The sequence below is a fragment of the Ceratotherium simum genome, chromosome 3, assembly GCF_057802395.1.
Source record: "Ceratotherium simum simum isolate JZ-2026a chromosome 3, ASM5780239v1, whole genome shotgun sequence".
NCBI lineage: Eukaryota > Metazoa > Chordata > Mammalia > Perissodactyla > Rhinocerotidae > Ceratotherium > Ceratotherium simum.
Genome location: NC_141902.1, coordinates 38,901,162 through 38,922,195, shown reverse-complemented (window position 1 = coordinate 38,922,195; position 21,034 = coordinate 38,901,162). Strand labels below are relative to the sequence as shown.

The 21,034-nt window shown below is 57.3% G+C and overlaps 2 protein-coding genes across 17 annotated transcripts in view; one reads left to right on the top strand and one right to left on the bottom strand.

Annotated features, from left to right (window-relative positions):
- The window catches only part of SPTBN5 (spectrin beta, non-erythrocytic 5), a 49,823-nt gene extending 47,462 nt beyond the window's left edge, over positions 1-2,361 (top strand). The window contains 3 exon segments of the mRNA XM_087429070.1: positions 1,071-1,155; positions 1,374-1,534; positions 2,277-2,361. Coding sequence (XP_087285196.1) covers positions 1,071-1,155; positions 1,374-1,534; positions 2,277-2,356 — 326 coding nt within the window. The 3' untranslated portion in view covers positions 2,357-2,361.
- On the bottom strand, positions 729-21,018 carry LOC101399960 (bifunctional peptidase and (3S)-lysyl hydroxylase JMJD7). 16 transcript variants are annotated; one of them, XM_087425702.1, is made up of 26 exons: positions 20,932-21,018; positions 20,416-20,561; positions 17,322-17,475; positions 16,993-17,238; positions 16,550-16,639; positions 15,994-16,089; positions 15,692-15,768; positions 12,208-12,280; positions 11,768-11,904; positions 11,487-11,618; positions 10,947-10,987; positions 10,718-10,760; positions 10,400-10,454; positions 9,943-10,073; positions 9,582-9,665; positions 9,260-9,297; positions 8,249-8,384; positions 7,023-7,159; positions 6,550-6,772; positions 6,279-6,396; positions 5,823-5,960; positions 5,519-5,623; positions 5,169-5,348; positions 4,646-4,812; positions 3,810-3,996; positions 729-3,643 (listed from the first exon to the last, which is right to left on the bottom strand). In XM_087425702.1, exons 3-26 carry the CDS (start codon positions 17,371-17,373, stop codon positions 3,423-3,425), a joined length of 2,907 nt encoding a protein of 968 aa, XP_087281828.1. In that variant the 5' UTR covers positions 17,374-17,475; positions 20,416-20,561; positions 20,932-21,018; the 3' UTR covers positions 729-3,422. The 16 variants fall into 16 exon arrangements, with proteins under 16 accessions (XP_087281828.1, XP_087281841.1, XP_087281763.1 ...); XM_087425715.1 differs by having other exon boundaries at positions 20,489-20,561; XM_087425637.1 differs by having other exon boundaries at positions 17,322-20,561.
- Positions 21,019-21,034: the final 16 nt, after the last annotated feature.

The window sequence follows — 21,034 nt, the reverse complement described above, 5'->3', positions numbered from 1 at the left end:
ATAGCCTGATAGGTTAGTGGGACTTACTGTCTTTGCTCAAAGAATTTAAGGCCCAGAGAGGATAAGCAGCTTGCCAAAGAAAGAACACACAGCTCATTAGTAACAGGTGGGGCCAGGCTTGATCCCTGGCTGCCTCTTGGTCTGTTCCACCTGCTTTGGAGTCTGTCCTCTGACTCCAGAGCCCTTCCCATGAGGACCGTCATGGGCTTTCCTAGGCTCTGCTCTGTCTGATCCTGGGGCTTCTCTAACATTCTAGTCCTCAAACAGCTCTGAATGCATCTCCCTTGGGGTGTCTTGTAGACAGCGGCCAAACCCACTGTTCTCCCACCAGGGGGAATGCATAGAAAGCAGCCCCTTACACCACTTTCTCTGTGGTCTGACAGGCTCCCCAAGGAGAGTGTGCTCAGGGCATGTCCTGAGGCTGCTGGGGACTCCTCCCAGTCTCTCTGGGTTTCTGGCTCTGTTCCTCACTCTGCCTCTGTTCCCCTGGGGTCTCCCTGAGACTGTCCTTCCAGAATCCCAAGGGGATCTTGAGTTTCTTTAAGAGTTTCAGAATCTCCTCCTGGCTGAGCCTTTCTTAGCCCATCAGCATTCAGTCTTCCAGGAGGCGGTCCTGCCCCTGCCTGCACTGACCTCCTCAGGGGAAAGGCTTGGTGTAGACAGAGCCTCCAGAAGCCGGAGTGCCTTAGTCTGTTTGGGCTGCTATAACAAAAATGCCACAGACTGGGTAGGTTATAAACAAGACATGTATTACTCATAGTTCCGGAGGCTGGCAAGTCCAAGATCAAGGTGCCAGCAGATCGGGTGTCTGGTAAGAGCCTGCTTCTGGGTTGCAGATGGCTGCCTTCTTGCTGTGGCCTCACAGGGCAGAAGGGGTGAGGGAGCTCTCGGGGATCTCTTTTATAAGGGCTCCACCCTCATGACCTAAGCACCTCCCAAAGGCCCCTCCTCCTAATACGGTCGCCTTGGGGTTAGGATGCAAGGAGGAAGGAGCGCGCGGGGACGCTGCTGCCTGCGGACATCCTGGCCTCTGGGCCAGGGCTGACCGCTGTTCTGCCTTTGCTCTGCAGCCCACAGTCTGAGCCCAGAACTCAGAGCCAGACCTCTGGGCGCCCTGGCTGCTGAGAGGCTGCCCAGCATGGCAGCTCCACTCAGGTAGGGCACCTGGGTGTGTGGGCAGGTGGGAGTCCTGAGCCTCCATGACTGCCAGATGCCGCCCTCTTAAGTCCAAGGGCCTGGGATTCAGACCTATGCTGCTGGGTTGGGGGGTAAGCACCAAATTTGAGACTCTCGACCACCCCTGGGAAATAGAAGGCCCTAGCACCCACCCCTGCTCACTCTCAGCAGTGACAGCAGAGTCTCTTTTCCCACAGATTCCACAGCTGTCCCCCACCAGGGGCTAGTGCCACCTGGGCCCCACCCTCCTCACTGAGGGAGAGGCACCCGCAGCCCTTGGAGTCCCCGCAGAGGGCTGGCCTTGCAGAGAAAACCGTGCAAGGTTCCCACCGCCTTTCCTGCTCAGGCCAGACCCAAGGTGAGGGGGACGCGGGTTCCCTTTGCGCGTGCTAGAAAACTTGCCTGGCTCTGTCTGCCTTGGGCCCACACATCCCTCACTCCTTGGTCTGCTTCTTTTCTCCTTCTCCAAGACACAGCATTATTTGCAGGACAGTTTACAGGACAGCCAGACCCCTCCTGCACCCTCTCTCTTATCCCTGCCTCGATCGTCTCCTACTTGACCCGCACTCCACAGGGAGAGGGGGCCTTACTGTCCTAGAGAGGGCCAGGATGTCACACAGACTAGATACAGAGACAGACACATACACAGCCACGCGCCTAAGGAGCGCTCACACGGACGGCTGGCAGCCACAGTCGTGTCTCCAGTGTAATTATCCACTCCCTCTCCTGCAGGGCCCACAGCCTCCAATTTATGGTTCAGATGATGTGTTGCTGAGTGAACGGGCCTTGTCCTGGACACAGTGGCTTCTGAGGCTCCCCAGGCAGCCATTTCTTCTGCTCTGTGACTCTAGCCACATGCCCAGGGCCTGAGAGTCACTGGGCCAGGGCAGACAGATGTAGTGAGTTGGGTCATGAGAACCAATTATCTCCCATCCATCCCACACACTGTGATCACTGCTCCCAGCATCTACATCTCACATCTGTGTTAGAAGGAGATAGAATATTCCAGGGGAGGCAAGAGGCCTGGGGCACCAGTGCTTAGAGAAGATTCTCGGGTGGCTGGGCCCAACATTCACTCCGCCTACCTGTTCTCTCAACAGGTCCAGGCCCTGAAGTGAACCCTGAAGTGGCACCAAACCTCAGGGCTAAAAGCGAGGACACCCCTAGGGGACCAGAATGAGACTCAGCAACCAGGCCCCTCAGGATCAACTTCTGGAATAGACAGTGTCTTGTGAGGAGACGGCCCCACCAAGGTTACCACTTGCTGGAGTTACGCCATTGGCGCTGGTCTCTTTCTTTAGCTCATCTGGTCCCAGGTCTGGCCATCCTTACTGTGGGACAGGAAGCAGCCCTGTGACTGAGTCCCTGGCCTCTCCTCGAGGTCCCTGCCTGGGTGAGGAGGACAGGGGTGCTAGTTGTCATTGCCTGCGAGTCCACTCACCTGACAAGGCCGTGGCAGCGGAGACCCCCAGGCAAAACTGGCCTCGTCCCTGCTTGGAAAAGGTGGCCCCGAGTATGGGGTAGACCTGGCCAAGAGCAGGTGGTCTACTCCTCAGGGGAAGCCCATGCTGACCCACTAGCTCTGTAAGGGGCCTGGGGAGACATTTCATTTTGTTTTGTTAAACTAGTCCTTGCATGTGTAACCAAGAGCCTGGAATGACATGTCCCTTCTTGGCAGCAATGACAGATAATCTCAGATAACGCCTCACATTTGTATGAGCCTCTGAAAAATAGAAAGTGCTCTATTTCACTCTGTACAACTCCACAAGGTAGCACCCAAACGAAAGCAGACAGAGGCCCAGGGCTCTGAGCGCTTAACACAAATGGGGTCAGTACTGCTCTGGGCTCCAGCCGCCCTCCCTCTGAATCTCCTTGCTTGAAGAGGAAGCCAGCTCCGGCCCTTCCCTGGGGACCAAGCCCCAGCAGGGCTGGCAGCCAAGAGGGACTGGGCCTCCCTCCTAGCCCGAGAAGAGGGGGCCCAGTCCCTGTTTGAAGCCCTCGACCCACCCAGGGGTGTCTGCGGCAGAGCTGCTGATGGCTTCAATGCCACATCTGGGTAGTGCTGGGCACACACCTTGGCGGAGTCCCCACAGGCTCTAGAACACTTGGTATTGACAGTATCTATCCCAACTCAACCCGAGCAGCCAGGTGGATGGGGAGTGAGCCTGGAAAAAGAGTCAGGGGTGGCGGGGGCCAGATGGGAGCCTCAGGCCAGGGCACCGTCCCCTCTGCAGCCATCAACACCATCACTCCAGACCGTGCTGCTTGCGCCGCCTCCGCTGCCCCACGGCCTCCCGCAGGGCCTCCAGCAGCAGCTCCTGGTTGTTGCAGACATTGTAATGCGTCAGGCGAAGCAGCTTGTCCACGTCCTCCTGGCTGTAGGTCACCTTCAAGTAGTGGTAAGGGGAGTCGGATGAAGACAGGTTCACCTCCCCAGCCTCCTTCTCCTCAGGTGTCCGCCGTACCCCTAAGGAGAGAGGGTACAGACCAGGCATGGAAGGGAAATGCACGGGGGTGGAGGATGGGTTTGGGGTTACCTGCAGAGAGGCATAAAGGACGGAGGAGGCAGGACGAAGACCAGGGGGCCGGGGACACAGTGACGGCGAGGTGGAGGGACTGGGATGGTGGCTCACCAGGGGCTGAGTGCTCCCGGAAGGAGCTGTTGACCAGAGGGAAGTGCAGCACGACAGGGGCCTTGGGGCAGCTGGGGTCTGAGAACAGGTGGCACTCCCCAGGCTGGCGCTGCTCCTCAGGGCTGGGTGAGATGGGCGGGAACGGGATCCCCTGCTCCTGGCAGAACCGGCCCAGGAGCTGCAGCTGCTGCAGGGAGGGGCAGAAGTGGCATCAGAGGGACAGGCCCATGGGTTCCCCAGTGTCCTCATAACTGGGCTGACTGAACGTGGAGGTCCCCTAAGACACACAGGACTTAGTGCCCAGATGCCAAACCAGACTCTAGTGGACCCAACAGAGCCCGGCCAGACCTGTAGAATGCTCTTAACCTGACCGCCCTTCTACTGCAGTTCCTCTGGGCTCGACTGAGCTGGGCTGCTAACAACCCCCAGGTTCTGCAATTGAGAGGATTGTTGTTCTCTTCACTGGACCAACAAAGATACTCAAAGCAGGGGGTCCCAGAGGTTGAGGAACAAATGGGTGCAGGTGCAGCAAAGGGAACCCGAATATAGAAACCATTTAAGAACATCACCAGCTCCCTCATCACTCCAACTTCCCGAGCAGAGTAAGTTTCCCTGGTGGTGAATTCACAGAATCCACGGTCTTCCATTCACATGGTGTCATTGTCACAGTCTCTAAGGGAAACTGGACCAGATCCTGGACTCCAAGGTGGATTTCCCCATGGGCAGAGCCAGGCTGTCGGGCCAGGTGAGATCAGGCCTCACATCACCCACTGCCTCCCAAGCCTCCCCTAACACCTCAGGTCCCACTGCGACATGTCCTGTCTGCCCCAGCCCACCTGAAAGGCTCCATGGAGGTTATAATCCAGCGACAGGATGAGGTCCACATCCCGGGTGGGCCGCAGGAGGGGCGGGCAGCTGGTGTTGACAAAGTAGCCGACATCCAGCAGGCAAAGGTGGGGCTCTGCAGGGGTCAGTTGGTTGGGGAGCCCGTCCAGTTTGGTGGCTGGGAAGGTTGAGGGGATGGGATGGGGAAGCAGCAGGTGTCATTGGTGCTGAGGGCACCAGAACCCTCTGGCCTAATGCCAGCTCCCTGCTGCTGGTGGAAGGAGACTCTGCCCTCTGGCACCTGCTCTCTTCCGCTGAAGTAGCACCTCCACTTCCCGAGGCCCCACAGATGGGCCCTGATGCCCAACACAAGGAGAGAAAAGGGGGCTCCTGCTCCAAGCGGCCAGGGAACTGAGGTCAAAGGGCTTGGGGCCAAAGGGTTGGAGAGTGCAGGTGTTGGGACCAGGGACCCAATGCTCAGGCGTCCATGGGAAGACTCTGGAAAGCTGGGATGAGGGGGAGAAAAGCAGATACCTTTCCAGGTGGAGAAGTGAGGATGCTGGAAATAGTCCTCGTGGAAATAGAGGCCATGCAGGAAATTGTGGGTGGCCTGGGCAAGTGGGCGCCGTGTCAAAAGGTCAGTGAAAAACTCAGCCATCCTGCCGGCCACTGTGGGAGGCTCTTCTATCTTCAGAAGAGGGACCTGCTCCTTGTCTGCACAGTCAAGGAGGGGAAGTAGGGAGTCTTTCAGGAAATAGCAACCCCTAGACCTTTATCTCAGCCTCTGTGGACTCCCAAAGGCCTGAGAGCCACCGCCGCCATCCCCCAAATACAGCCCCACTGGCTGCCCCTCTGCATTCTTACGAAGGAGCTCAGGCACCTACCCAAGCTGGCCCGATCCTGTGCCCAGTGGTCCCAGAACTGGCTGGGCTCTGAGCTCCAGTACAAGCTGTCCTGGAGGTTGGCTGCATACAGGTTGCTCCAGATACCTAAGAGGGGGACATGAGAGGAAGAGGGGACATGAGGGGAAGAGGGGACACGAGGGGAAGAGAGTCCTCCACCCGTCACAACCTGACCCTTCTCCACGGCCCATCCTGGACTAGGAAACGTCCCAGTGACTGAGCTGGGAAGGTCGAGGCCCACCATGTCCCCCAGCCACAGCTTCTCCAGCCTTCCAGACCCCCTCACCTTCCAGGAAGCAGATGCGGGACTCAGGGAGCCGCTTCGTCAGGCGCCCCATGAAGAACTCAGAGCCGAAGAGCTCGGAGGGAACGAAGGCGCCATACTTGGGGAAGCCGACCTCATAGGGGGAGAACTCGACCCACTCTGTGAGAAGGCCACAGAGCCTCACCATGGGGCCCAGAACCTGAGGACCCTTGGGCACCAACACACCCACCAGGGGCTTCATGGCAGGGCAGCCTGGTGACCAGGAGGTTCAGCCTTGTTGCTGGCACTTTGAGCATGGGACCCAAGGCCCTTGGCCCCATCCCAAAGCCTGAGTGACTCTGGTAGGACGACAGGCTCCAGAGCACATGGGACCTGACCCAGAAGAGGAGTTTGTAAAACCCACCTCCTACATACAGCCCCAGCTACCACTCACCTTGCCAACCACGAGAGCAGGGTCTCAGCTCCAGGGCTACTCACCCGCAAATTCAAAGGTGGTCAGGTTCCGCTCCTTGGTGTTGATGGCACAGTAGATGGGCAGAGGGTTCTGGCCATGACTCAGGGCCTCCCGCTGGTCTGAGAGTTTGTGGTCATGGGGCTGGAGGAGGGGAGTGATTTGAAACTAAAGCCATGGCTGCCTGGGGCCTGGGGACTTTCCCACCCCTGCTGACCAGGGCTGCTCCCTATCTCCAGACCCTGTGCTGGCTTTGGCTGCCCCTGCCTCCAGCCCAGGCTGCAGCCCTCCCCACACCTCATCATGCAGCAGCGCCTCGTTGATGAGGGCCCACAGGTTGGTGAAGCAGGTCGGGTAGCCCAGGCGGGCACGCTCGGCCAGTTCCTGCTGGTACCGCTGCAGCCGGCTGGGGGCCAGCACGCCCAGCTTGCTCTTGGTCACCTGGGTCTTCAGCAACTCAGTGGGCCCTGCCAGGTCCTTCTGAGACCACTCTGGGTCCTCATAGAGGTTGGCCAAAGCCCTGGGAAAAGCCAAAGCCAGGGTTCATCACTCAAGAACTCCACTGCATGCCTTGGGCTAGGACAACAGCCTGGCAGGCACCTTCCAAGAGTCCCCTTGAGCACATTTCACTCTGACACATGCATTCTCCCAGCCCTTCCAATTTGGTCAGAGAGGCCTGTGGGGTCTAAGAGAGCCCTACCACCCAGACCCACCTGCCACGACCCAACTACCACCCCCAGGCTCCTGCACTCAACCTGCGGCCAGCTCACCAGGTAGACCCCGAGGCCCCTGTGATGTAGGAGATGCAATCCAAGAGGCCCAGCTCCCTCAGGCCGGCCAGCTGCCCATACAGGGAAGTCATTGCCCGGGTCCCACCACCAGTGGCCATAATAGCTACCACTGGAATCTGGAAGAGACGACAGCCAGGCTCAGAGAGGCCTTAGGGAGGGGGAAGGCCAAGCTCCAGGAAGAGGAGGTAGCAAGCCAAGCAGCCACTCAGCTCACTCACAGCTAAGGTCAGTCAAGCTCTGATCAGAGCTCTTGGGACCCGTTCTAGCCAGGCCTGCTGAGAAGGGTCTAGTCAGAAGTAGCCTCACGAGGATCAGGTTTGTCTGGTTTTAAGAACTCCAGGAAAAATGGACCAGACAAGTTCAAGGACTCATTTCCTCACCTCTAGCCCCTGAGGAGTCTGGTGATCCCTTTCTGGAAGCCACAGGGCCACCTCAAAAGTCTCCCATATATGGGCCGGCCCTGTGGTTTAGCAGTTAAGTGCGTGTGCTCTGCTACTGGCGGCCCGGGTTCGGATCTCGGGTGCGCACCGACGCACCGCTTCTCTGGCCATGCTGAGGCCACGTCCCACATACAGCAACTAGAAGGATGTGCAACTATGACATACAACTATCTACTGGGGCTTTGGGGGAAAAAAAAAGAGGAGGATTGGCAACAGATGTTAGCTCAGAGCCGGTCTTCCTCAGTAAAAAAAAAAGAGGAGGATGAGCATGGATGTTAGCTCAGGGCTGATCTTCCTCACCAAAAAAAAAAAAAAAAAAAAAGTCTCCCACATAGCCACCCCTCCCCCTCTTGCAAGGAGAGGTCATTTCTCCAGGAGATGCCACAGGCTGATCTGAACCTCCAGGGACTGCCCGGGCCAGCAGGCAGCCCTCAAGCTGTATGTCTCACTGATCAGTCAGACCAGCTCCGTCTCAAAACCTGGACCAGGCTGAAGACCAAGAAACAACCAGAATGAAAGCTAGCCCAGTGGGGCAGTTCCGTCTGCGAGCTCCAGGTGCCTCACGTAATGCCCTGCATTTGATGTCATCAAGCTCCCTATAACATCAAGTGAGGGGGATGCAGAGCAGGGGCAGGCAGACAGGAGGCAGGGTCAAGCCCAGCTTGGCACCAGCTCTGGTCTGCTTGGGGAACAACTGGTTCCAGCCCTGGGCTCCAGGCTCCAGCAAGCCTAAGGACCCCACCCAACGCAGCCCAGTCCCCAGACCTCGTCCTCCTGTAGGTCTCCGTCCAACTGCAGGGCCTGCTTCAGGGCCCTGGCTACCACTTGCTTCCTCCTGCTCAGGAAGGCCTGCTCCTCAGCGCAGGGCCCGCAGCCCAGCCGCACAGCCAGCTCCCTGGGTCTGGGTAGGAAGGAAGGGACCGTGAGGCAGCTCCCGGCCTCATCAGATAAAGGGAAGCTGGGTCCGCCTCCCCTGAAAAGCCCACTGCCATCTCTCCTCTCCTCTCCCCACCCCTCACCCCTGCTCCTGCGTCCTGAGCGAAGTGTGATGTGTGGACGTGAGAGGGAGAAGGCAAACCCAGACCCATGTGGGGACACGCCAGGGAATGCAGCAAAGCGGATTCACAGGCGTGCCAGGAATGCCGGTGATTGAAGAGGCCCCTCCAGGATCCCGGGTGCAGACAGGCCCCTGGGTGGGACCCAACTTCAGAGATCCACTTTCACCTCTCAGCTTCTCTCCCTCACCCACCTAAAAATGACTACAGTAGGGACGGGAAACGGTGTCCCCATCCCTTCGTGGTGAGAAGCTTGTCTCCCAGGCACGCGGAGGGCATGGTGGGCGACTCCTCTCGTCTCACGAAGGTTAGCTAAGGACCCTCCACAACAGCTGCGCCCGAAGGGGCACCATTTCTCTCCTCTCTTGGTTTCCTTGCCCTCTCTGCGCCTCAACCGCTCTCCTCACCTTCCACCTGTTTTTCCAGCCAAACATTTACCCAGTGCCTCCCAAGCACTGGGCACTGGGCTAAGCACACATCCCTCTGACTAAAGCAAAAAAACAAGTAAAAGGTCAAGAAGAGCCCTTCTCTGCTTCGGCTTCCCTAGCACTTTGTGCTCCACCCTGGGAGCTAACCCCTGAGTCTCTGCAGAGAGGACGCTCAGCAGCTGTGCTGGGAGCCGCTCTGTCTCCCACCTGCTCGTCTAGGCCACAGGCCTGACTATTGCCCCATCCCTGGCTGCCTCCCCATGAGCTTCCCAGTGCCCAGTCTGGCCTCTCACCCTTCTTCTTTTTTCAGCTCCACCCTCATCAGGGGCTCCTGAAAACCATGAATGTTCCAGTCACAAAGGTTGGCCGCCTGTTCCTCTCACCCCGGCCTGAGCCACACCCCACCATGTCCCCATGCTCCCTTGGGCCCCCACAGGGGCCAGGCCTGAGCCTGAAGGCAGGGATGGTCTGAGGACTCCTCTCCCCAGAGCCTGGCCCAGCACTGTCTAGGGTATAGCCTCAGGACAGAAGCCGCTACAGAAGCGGGTCAGCCCTTCAAGGCCTGGGGCCCAGCCCTGCCCGTGCATCTGGCTTTCTTCCTCTGGTGACCAGTACCTGAGATGTAGGGAAGACGAGCCTCACCACTTGGCTGGAGGGCAGGGCCTTCAGAGGCACCTTCAGTTGCTCTTGGGGGGCATCCTGCAGGGAGGATGAAAGAAGATCTAAGGATCTCTACCCTTCCACTCCAGCAAGGATCATACCAACTGCCCCTGAGAGTGATGGAGAAGCAGTAGGAAGGGGGACACGAGGCTGACGTCGGCCCTACACTCTTCCGAGGGTGCCTGACTCTGCCAGGGAGTGATGGGGGGCTCAGGGTGAGCAGAGGGACCGGCTGGGAGGAGGTGCTGAGGGAGAAAGGAGGGAAGGAGGGAGAAAGGCTCTACGGGCTGCCTCACGGGAGGGAACAGCGCCCTACCTGCAGATGGATACTCAGCTCCTGCTCCCAGCAGGCCGGGCAGTGGAAGCAGAAGGAGCCGGCGCCCACAGAGGCCTCCTGCGGACCCTCACAGGACCCGGGAACCACAAGCTGCACTCTGCGCTCTGACCCTGCAAACAGAAACCCGAGCAAAGAGGCTGGGAATGGGATCTTGGCCCACAGAAGTCCTTGTCTTGCCTAAGGGGGCTGGGGGGCATTTCCCTCACCGCACTGAGATGGAGGTCTGGCCCAGGCCGAGGCTGGGAGCTGGAGCCCCCACCACAGCCCCTCTGAGGACTAAGAGGGAAAGCTCAGGTCCTGGGGAGCCCAGCATGGATGTGCCCCCAACCCCTGCTCCTGCCTATGAGAGCCGAGGGCTGCTGGTGCAAGGCCCCCTTAGAAAGGGGGAAGGCAAGGGCTGAGGGCCGGGAGCCACCCCTGTGGGTCAAGAACTCACCCTGCTGGTCCCCGGCCTCCTCCAGTCGAACATGCAAGCAGGAGAGCTCCCGGGCCTGAGTTGTTAAGAGAGCGCATCAGATGCAAACCCCCGGCCTGTCAGAGACCCCACCTTCCCGGCACACTGGCTCTTGCTCCTCAGACTTTATTACCTTGGCCCTGAGCCACCAAACATTCACTTTAGGGTGTATCCTCTTAAGGAACTGAAATCCCAGGGCCCCCCAGTTTGGCTCTACCCACTGACCCCCCTGGTGGGCCTGAGCCTCAGGCCCAGGGAGGAGGGTGAGCAGATGGCATGAGGGAGGGGTTCTCGACTCACCACCAGGATGCCATTGCTGATGAGCTGCTCAGCGCAGTCTGTCCTGGAAAGAGCCCCCAGCGACCCTTAGTCCAGGTTCCCAGGCTCTCATCCCCAAGGAGGACTGGGCATTCCTCCTCCACCACTGGCTGTCTCCAGGGGAGGGGTGTCAGCTCTGGGCGTGCTGGGCTCTGTCCTTCCCTGAAGGAAGCACTCCCACCCAGGAATTGCCCCACGGCCCCTGACTCACAGACTCTGTAACCGAAATTCAACTTCCAGTTGCTCCTCACCCTGGAGAGAGAAAAAAGTTAGAAAGGGTGAGGAGTAGGGGTGTGTGTGTGTGAAGTTAGAGGGTGTGTGTGTGTGTGGTGTGTGTGTGTGTGTGTGTGTGTGAAGTTGGGGGTGTGTGTGCACATGTGTGAAGTTAGAGGTGTGTGTGTGTGTGTGTGTGTGTGTGTGTGTGTGTGTGTGTGTTCCCACACAGACACCACTGGGGCTGCTGGGGCCCCAGCCCAGTGGTGGGGAGAACCATCGTCGATCTCCAGGCTGCTCTGTCAACCTTCTCTGGACTGCTCCAAGAAAGCTGCCCTTCACTTAGGGGCCAAGAAAGAGGGTTGGGGATGGGACTGCTCCTCAGTGGACAGTAGCTCCTGGCTCACAGAGGCCTTTGGGATACCAGGGGAGCCTGGGTCACTCACTGGTCCAGGAGAAGAGGGCCATGTACCCAGCTACCCTCCAAAGTATCCCTCTTCCTGGGGCTGAGGCCCTCCATGCCCTGCATCAGCCTTGCCTGGCCACTCAAGGAGAAGCTCTTATGGCGGAACTCCCCAGCCCGCAAAGTCCCCACATCAAACAGCACCGACAACACGAGGTCATCACTGGTCAGAAGGTCCTGGTCAACGACGTTCAGTTGCATGACGTTCTGGAAGGGAAACAGAGTGAGGGGGCTGCAGGAAAGAGGGGTGGGATAGGAAGGTGAGCGGGGCAGGGGCAGGGAACGTGAGGCTGGGAGGGGACCGTGGCTGTGGATGGACAGGGACAGCGAGCAGGGCCACCTGACCCCTGGCCCACCTTGAGCTGACTGTGGATTCGGAAGTGAAAGCTCTGATTCCAGATGGGGTTTCTGCTGTTCTTGACCACGCGTGTCTGGAGCCTATGGCTGGAGGCCGTGGGCAGCCACAGAGTCACATAGCAGTCAGGAGGGGTCACTGCAGAAAGGAGGAACGAGTGTCTGGTGGTGGCCAAGAGCCCTTCCCAGCCCAGCCGCCCAGTCCATGTCCTTCCATCACAGGCAGTCCCGGGGGACCGAGAGACCCATGGAATGGGGGTGGGTCAGGAGGCAGGAAGAGCAGAGGCTAAGGCCTGACCATGATGTTCCACCCAGTACCTCCTCTCGGTACCCTCTCTAGGACCCCCTGCACACTCAGCCCTACTCACGTCTCTTCCCACTGCCCCTGCCCCACACTGAATCCAGCTGCAGAACCACTGCCCTTCCTGGGCCCAGCACTTACCCAGGTCCTTAGAGGGCAGGCTGCGGGCCTGCAGGACACGGACAGTGAGGAGGCAGGTCCCAGGCACCTTTGCCTGCAGAGGGAGAGGGGGACAGGCTTGCTGCAGGCTGATGGGCCCAAAGGTGACAAGAGCTGAAGGGGAGGCTGAGGCAACCCTTGAGGCCTAATCCTGAACCAAAAGGACCAGAATTGCCGAGCCACAGGCCTGCCCTCCACCCCATCAGAGTCCTGAATGGAAAGGAAGCTGCAGTATCTCCTGATGACACCTGCCAACACTTACACAACTCTGGGTTGGCTATGGTCCCAGGGCTTCATGTACATTAACTCATCTAATCACACAACCACCCTACGCGTGAGGACTGCATATTATGACCAGTCCCACAAGGAAACTGAGACAGACAAGCTGATTAGTCACTTGCCCGAGGTCCAGCGCCAGGACTGGACCAGGCTAGCTCGACTTGTCCTCTCAACGCCCCCCACTTACCTGCTTCCAGTTCCTGCTATAGCCTCCTTTAGTCTCTGCACCCCACATCCCCAGCTCCCCCTTGCTAAGCAGCCTTGAGGCTGGTCTTGGGCAGTGGGGGGCCCGGGGTGGGGGGATATAGGCTACAGAGGGAGGGGAGAGGCATATCAAGACCCAGCCTAGCCTGGGACCCCAGCTGAGTTGTCCCGGTACTCCTCACCCCTGGCCAGGAGACAATTCTGGAAATGGGCTCTCTGCTAGGATAGGAACAGCCTTACCAGCTCAGACCATCTACAGGTTGTCAGGTTCTCCAGGTGCTATAAGACCAGGCTAAAGACAGTCCTCTGGCAGCTCCATCCAAACCCACAACCCTGGGTCTGGGGACACCGACCCTGGCAGCTGTGCCATCGCAGGGATGCCTGTGCCAACCGATCCTTCTTTTTGGCCTTCAGCCCTGCCTCAGGAGGGGCCCTAATGGATGGAGTCCAGGGGCAGAGCTGGGGAAGCTCATCTATCAGTGTCAGCCTTGGCGCCCCCACACCCCAAGCAACTGAGTCAGAGGGAGCACGAGATGGCAACTGGGAGCCTGAGTTCTCAGGACCCAAATCCATGGTGCCAGGGAGTTCTGCCTGGAGCCCATCTCTAGGGCAGGAAGAACTCAGGATGATCCCTCATCCCAAGACCCTGCCTCTTCCCCAGCTTCTGCTCTCCACCCTGGTCCAAGGCCAGCAAACCCCTCTCTACACTGGAGAAGCCCACAGCCCTTAAGAAACAGCATTAACTAGGGCCCAGGGGGACCAGAGATCAGAATTGGGGCCCAGTGCCCTACTGGGTCTTACCAGAGCCATGAGGTTGAGAGTCCTCGGGAGCTAGGAATGATGGGCAGTGGTGTAGGATTGAGGACTGTCGGCTTTTAACCCAGAGCCAGGGATGTCCCAGCTGGCCCCAAGCTCCTCCCTGGTCCCTCCCAACCGCCTCCACTCCACCCAGGCCCCACACCCACTCCTGGGCCAGCCACTTGTCCAGGAAATGAGGCACCTTAAACCTGTATGAAGCCACTAACACCTCTACGGCAGAGGCTCAACACCCCAGAAGACCCATTCTGTCCCGCCATCGCCATCGCCATCTGCACCTACCCCAGCCCTGACCTAGAGTTGGGGCCCCCAGGAGAGCTCATCGTCAGAGGCCAAGCAGAAAGAAAAGACACTGAAGGGGCCAGTGAGGTCTGGAAAGCAGGGGGTGGGCCCAGAGCAGCTGCAAAGAGCTGTGTCCCCCATCACAAAGCCTTTCGCAACCTCCCAGTGCCAGTGGGACAGGAATGCCCAGTCTTGCCTGAAGCACTTGGCCAATCTGAGAGGAGTGCCCTGGGCACCATGATAACCTGGCAGGGTCATGGTTGGTTCCATGAAACAGTCCTTCAAAGCCACGTGCCAGGCTGCCTCCACCCTTGGAGCCAGGTGCTGGGTGGCGTGGGATGAGGCCTCTGGGTTGGCACTCGGGGAAGGAAGCTCTTCTGTCACCAGGGCCGGGTTGGTGGAGGGAGGGAGGAAGGTTGAACATGGAGACCTACTTCTTCCACAGGGGAACAGCCTCAGGAGGGGCACGGGTTTCTGTCCCCTCCTGACTGTGCTTGTTGTAGGAGAAACAGAGATGACCCTTAGGGCACCAGATCCCACCAGCTGCCCTAGAGCTAGAAGAGCAGAGCACACAGGCCAGAGCAAAGCTAGGCCCTGAGTCAATGAGGTCTGCGCCAGAGTTACAACAGAGGACTGGGGTCGGCTTGCTTGGCCAGAGAGGCGCTGTGATGGCTGTCATGGACAGGGGGCTCTCAGCAGCAGAGCTCCTCAGGCCCAGGCCTGGACCCAGCCCTTACCCCCAACCAGGGTCACCCTGAAACGTTTACCTGAACCTTCCAGCCCTCACCAGACCATGGAAAGCAATGGCAAGAGGGAGTCTCAGTGCACGTGAACCATAGCTGCCTTTATTGACCACTTCCTCTGTGCCAGCCCCGCGCCCTCCTCACAGACATCACCTCCAAGCCTCATAACACCTCAGGAGGTAGGAACCATCATATCTCCATCTTATAGACAGGACACCAATGCTCTGAGGCAGTAGCTCGCCCAAGGTCACAGCCATGGCGCCGGCGAGGGGCGGTGCTGCCCCTGCAGTCCCACTCCTCCTCCAGCACAGGCTGCTCCCTCGCCTGTGTGGCAACTTCTTGGGAGCCCACACCCAGACCTGCCTGGCACCTCCTGCTCCTCCAGACCACCTCCCGAAATCCTCCAAAGCTGATCCCAAGCTGAGCTGGGCCAGCAGCCAGCATGCTCTCACTCCAGGCTGCCCCCAGAATTGACCTGCCCCAGGAAGGGCTCGACCTTTTCCCCAAGTTGTTGTTAGCAATGTCCACCAGGGCTCCATCAGTCAAGGCCTGAGGCCTTTGTGAGGGAGTCGAGCAGCTGGAAGTAACTGTACTTAAGGTCATACTCCATGTCGTACCAGAAATTCACTGTGGGAAGAACAGAGACCTGAGCATAAGGGTCCCCCTTCTAACCTACAGCTTCCTCAACCCATCCCCCAGCTGCCCCGCCACACCTGTACAGGGCTACCCCTGGGTGACCTGGGAAGCTCCTCACCAGCAATGCAGCCATGGGACTGCTGGACGTGATGGAACCACAGGGCTGGCAGGTAGAGCATCTCACCAGCCCGCACCGTGCAGTGAATGGCCTGGGCCTGACTATAACTGGGGTACCGGGCCAGATCTGGAGCCAAGGGGTCCAGTGGGATCCAGGGCACCTGGGGATACAATGGATACCAGGGAGCAGGCCTAAAGTCCCCAGGCCCTCCAGCTGTGTCCCTTCCAAGGGTAAAGACTGCAGGCCCTGCCCTGGTCAGCACTGGAAGGACTCAGACGCAGGAATTTTTCAGAGCAAAGTACCACCTCCCCAGCTCTTTTGTGCCTGCTCCTCAGAGCCCAGGCTCCAACCCTTCCCCGTCCCTGGGGCCCAGGAACAAGGCAGACACCTTCTCCATGGCTTCTTCATCCACCATTGTAAAGGAGCCCTCTTCAGTTAGCTGGTAGGTTGCCGGTGTGTACAGCTCTGAAGCCAGAGGGAGAAAGGTGTGGGGAACCTCAAACAGCCTGGAGCTTACCAGCCACCCTCACTTGTTCCTTGGGTGCAGGAACAAGAGGGTCAGTGGTCCTAGTGCAGTGGAGACACTGAGTCCACATCTTGGGCCTAGGGCACCAGCCTGCCTGGGTCCCTCGCTGGCCCCCTCTACCTTGGGCCACCTGCTCCCCTGCCCCTGCAGGCTGCGTCCCTTACCATAGGGGATGAAGGGCCGGTCACTGGGTGGATGTAACAGGAAGTGCTTCTCTCCCGAGACCACACAGTAGAGGTTCTCATAGTGGTCCTTATGCACTGCCAACACAAAGGCCCAGTGGGCAGGGTTATGAGGGGCAGGGCACAGGAGGGGCCTTGCACCCCGACACAGCCTATGGTGAAATAGAAGAGCATGCAAAGTTGGAGCAGTCTCAAGAGGATGCCAAGGAGTCTGGCGGGCATTTCAGATCTCTGCCCGTCAGGGACTCAATGCTCGCCAGGCCCTGGGCTCATATCCGCCAAGAGGGGAATATATGCAAACAGGATTCTCCTGAGTTCACCCCCTGATCTAGCTGGCCTAGGAGAGCTTTCTAGGGATCTGAAGAAACAGTGCTCTCCACCCCCAATGTCATGGGTACCTTCCTCCATCTGAGCAGTCAGGGGAGGCCCTCTCTTGTACGAGCCCCAGAATCCCAGAAGACATCTTAGAGAAGAGTCAGTCTAACTTCTATCCAGGCGCAACCTTCCACTCTTGGCCTCCCCTTCTCTCCTCCCTCACCTCCTCCCCGATCTTTGTATTCCCGACACCTACAAGATGTCACTGCAGCCGCCTCTCCCAGCCAGAAGTTCACAGCATCAGGCATCTTTCCTGCATGTAAGGGGGAAGGGGGTGAGTTATGAGAGGGTGTCCCTGAAGGCCGGGCGGGGAATAACCACCATACAGTGATGCTGGGCCAGAACCTGGGCAGGGAGAAGAGAGGTTCCAGGGAGAGAGCAGGGAGAAGCAGCAGAGGTGGGCGAGCTTGGGAGAGCCCTCTCTCCGTCCCCTGGGTGGAAGGAAGGGCAGCAATCTTCAGTATTTCAATATGAAGTTGGGACCTGGGGATTGACCCTGTGGGGCCAAGAGTATGGGCCAAGTCCTGACCAAAGGGAGAGAAGCAGCAAGCAGGGCTGACTCCCTCCGTCCCATTTCTTCCCTGTTCAGCCCCCACATCCACTCACCCAGTGCCTCGGAGGCCCAGGGCACGTGAGGCTCCAGATCAGGCAGCAGCTGCGGCAGCTCAGTGGGCAGGTTGGAGCACTGCTTCTGCACGTAGAGGACCCCTGGGTGTTGGGCTTGGCCCTCCAGCACGTCTAGCACACAGCTCAGGGGTAGGCGGCGTTCAGCGGGCATCACAAAGCGGTCCCCTCGCACGGCATCCGCGTAACCATCTGGGGTCACAGCCACACTCACCTCTGTGGAGCCCACTGTGGCTCTGGAGGAATGGATATTCAGCCCACGCCCAGACACCCAAAGCACCGCCCACATCCCCGCCCAGGGCAGCCCCCACCTGAGGTAGGGAAGGGACCACTTCTGGAGAGCTGGCCAGTGCTGCAGGGCATTGCGGATGATGCAGGGCCTGTTGGGGCAAACCCAGTCCCGGTAGAAGTGGAGTGGAGTGGGGGGCTCGTCCAGGTAGGGTATAGCAAGAGGCACGCTGAGCTCTGAGAGAAAGAGGGGGGCGAGGAGCTGAAGCCAACAGCACGCAGTCCCTGCCCCACTACCTGCATAAGAGATGCCCTCCCCGGGGCCATAATGGGTCACTGAGCAATGCCCACAGGTGACCAAGGAACCCTGGACAACCAGGAATTGAAGAATGAGGAGGCAAATTTAAGGGAGAAAGCATGAAGCACCCATAAACACACCAGGATGGGTCATAAGAGTCCACAGGGCCAGGGGCTGCTGCTCTGTCCATAACCCAAACCCTCCATGGGGCGTCTGGCCCTGCACAGCGGACCCTTGGCTTTTCTACTCTGGAGTGGGCAATCTCCTGGCATCCATTAGGAAAGTCAGCCACTGAGGCGGTGTTGAGAGCTCCACAATGAGTAGAGCTGAGGCCCCAAGGCCACAGGCAAGTGTGGGTGGGTCGAGGTTCTGGAAAGCACCCTCCAACAGCAGTATTTACTGAACACCTAGAATGTGCTCAGTACTTGGCTTGGCCAATGTGGAGGTAGTAAGGGATGATCTGAGCATCATCTCAAGAAGCTTACAACCTAACTGGGGAGACAGACTGCCACACAAAACCACTGGAGGAAAAGTAAGGCCTGAACTGTGTTTTTAGTCTTACTCAACAGCATCACCATCCTCAGACACATGGGCTGCCGTGTGCATTTGGGCAGGTTGCAGGCTGTGCAGTGTACCACCCGTGCAGGTGTCTGTAGTGCCTTGCGTCACCCTTAATAAAAATCTTTTTGACTCTTCCTTCTCCCTCACTCCTGTCATCCTACTGATTGTGCCTAAGTCCTGTTGATTCTACCTCCTATGTCTCTCAAACCATCCCCTCCTTCTTTCCTCTGCTGGTGTCCACATTCAAACTACCTCCTCTGGGTCCTCAAATGTCACTTCGATGAGGCTTCCTTCCCTGGTCACCCTTTCTAAAATTGTAACCTGCCCCCAGGAATCCTTAAAGCCCTTCCCTTTTTTTTCTATCATTTATCACCATCTAACACCCTAGATATTTCACTTATCCAAATTGTTTACTGGTCTATCTCTCTTGCTAGAATGTAAGTTAAGGGATGCTTATCTTGTTCACTGATGCATCCCTGGGACATAGAACAGTACCTAGCACACAGTAGGTGCTCAGTAAATATTTGCTTAATGGTAGAATGAAAGTTTCCAACATCTCCCAGCAGGATGGCTACTACAGTGAACTAACTGGTTTCCTTGGCTTAATTCCACTCCCTCTCAAAGCATCCCTCACCCTGGCCCCAGTCATTTTCCTAAAAGACAGTCTCATCTTGTCACACCCCTAGTAAAATATCTTTTGATGGCTTACCACTACTCCTTACGAAATACAGTTCCTGCCCCTTACCACACTCTTGACTCAGGTGGCGCCAAACTTTGTTCCTGCTGCTCTCTCAGACTGGAACGCCTTTCTCCTAGCTTTCATAAGGGCACAGGGTTTCGCTTTGTTACTTTCATCCTTGAGGTCTATAGAGTCTGAATGTCTTGACCCCCAATGGGTGGTTACGGCATCCTACTCCGAACGGCCACTGCACTCATTTTCACCTCTGAGGTCATGCTCGCTCTCTCATGACCGCATCTCCATGCTGGTCATCTGTACCTTCCAATCAGTTGGAAATGAATGTCTTTAGATCAAAAAATTGGAACTGAGTGGGAAGCCCCTGGTGGGCCAAGGAAAGAGCTGGCATGTGTGCTTGTTTCACTGGCTAGAGAGGCAAATGGAACCTGCCAAGTAGATAAGGAAGTAAGGGGGAGGGATCTGGCAAATCATGCCAGCCCATCAAAGCAGTCAGCTTGGGAGGTGATTTGGGCTCAGTAAACCTCCCTATTACTCTCACTGGGGTTCTTAAAATATGTGGAAACTGCCATTTTTTTACCTTTTCAATTTTCTGCAATTATTTCAGTTTTACTTTCTCACCATTTAATAGATTGCCTTTAGAGAATGGCCACTGTTCCCTGCGGGGGCTTCAAAGTGAGAGAATTTCAAAGGGATCCGAACAATTCCTTTGGCCCAACAATTCTTCTGCTAGGAATTTAACCAACAAAAATACTCAAACACACGTGTGCACAGACTGCACCAGGCACACCAGCCTCTTCACGGTTCCTTGAACACACCAGGCACACTCCCACCTCAGGTCATTTGCTGATCCGTGCCCTCTACCTGGGTCACTCTCTTCCTTCTTCAAGCCTGAGCTCAAATGTCATCTTACCAAGGAGGCCTACCTACCCTGACCACCTAAACTTGTCACATGCCCCCACCCCCACATCCTGAGCCCCCTCATTCTGCTTTCCTTTTTTTCCCACAGCACTTACCTTCTAACACATTTCTTCTAGTACATACTCATTTCCTGTGCCTACAGTTGTCTGTCTCCTCACCTAGATTGTAAGCTCTACAAGGGCAGAGATTTGTTTTGTTCAGTGATGTACCCTAAACACACTGAATAGAGCCTGGCACATTGAGTACTAATAAACGTTTTTGAAATGAATACCCAAAGTATTTGCTGCAGCATTATTGAAAACAACAGTGTGATTAAGTAAATTAAGCACTAGTACACAGGTGTGAAAAACATTGAGGTACAGGGACATGGAATGATCTCTAAGATACATAGTGCAGAAGAGTGTGTTTAGCTGGCTACCGTTTGTATAAAAAGGGAGTTATATAGTCATACGTGTGCGTGGTTATAAACATAGTATTTCTGGAAGGATGCAAACTGGGGCCTGGAAAGGGAGAGAGGCTTTCTTTACATTATAAACCCGTTGTTTTTTCAAACCATGTGCCTGTGTTGCTATTCAGCGGTAAGAAATCTCCCTAGAGACAAGGGACGGAGGGAAAGAGAGAGGGAGAAAAACTTCAATCAAACAGGGGAAGAGCCAGGGATCTACTGGTACCGCTGCCTACAACCCCCCCAAAGCTCCGCAACCTTCCCAGCTTGGAGGAGTCTGTTCCTGAATAAAGTGTTCCAGCAGGAGTTCAGAGAGGGAGAATCCGACCACCTGAAGAAAACTTCACGACAGGAGAGGCTGGGAAGGGCAACAACAGACTGCCCGATTATTCAGCGCAGGCTGACTGTAGGAAACAGGAGAGCATCAAGTCAAGACCGGAGCGGGCCTTCGGAATAATGTCAACAGTCACCCCAGGAAGCCATGAGGATGTGCGAACACGGGAGGAAGGGAGCTGAGGACTCACCCACGGGGCTGGGGGAGGGGGCTGCGACAGAAGAGTGATCAGAGAGGGGCCATCACCTGTCACGTGCACGAGGTTCTTAGCTCCCTGAGGTCAAGAACTAGAGTGCACCCTGCTGTCAGCGGCCCAGGCAGCACCAGGGCGCACCCGACTCCGGGACCCAGTTCCCAGCATGCCCAAGGCCCCTTCCGCGTCCTAAGGTTGCTAGGCGGTCGAAGCAAGGACGCCAAAGCCTCTGAGCTAACACACTCACCCCTTGCCGCTACTGGGAATTCTCGTAACTCTCTTCGCACGGCGTCCAAAGCCGCCTCCGCCATGACGCCACTGCCGCCGGCCCGAGGCCCCTCCCACCCCGC

Excerpts from the sequence above, each read along its gene's own strand:
- LOC101399960 (XM_087425637.1), bottom strand. The coding sequence starts at position 17,565 with ATGGCCCCGGGGAGGGCATCTCTTATGCAGGTAGTGGGGCAGGGACTG. Across the intron at positions 6,773-7,022 it reads GGGGCCTCGGGGTCTACCTG|GGCTTTGGCCAACCTCTATG; the intron begins GTGAGCTGGCCG and ends GGCTTTTCCCAG. Across the intron at positions 5,349-5,518 it reads ACAGGATCGGGCCAGCTTGG|ACAAGGAGCAGGTCCCTCTT; the intron begins GTAGGTGCCTGA and ends TTGACTGTGCAG.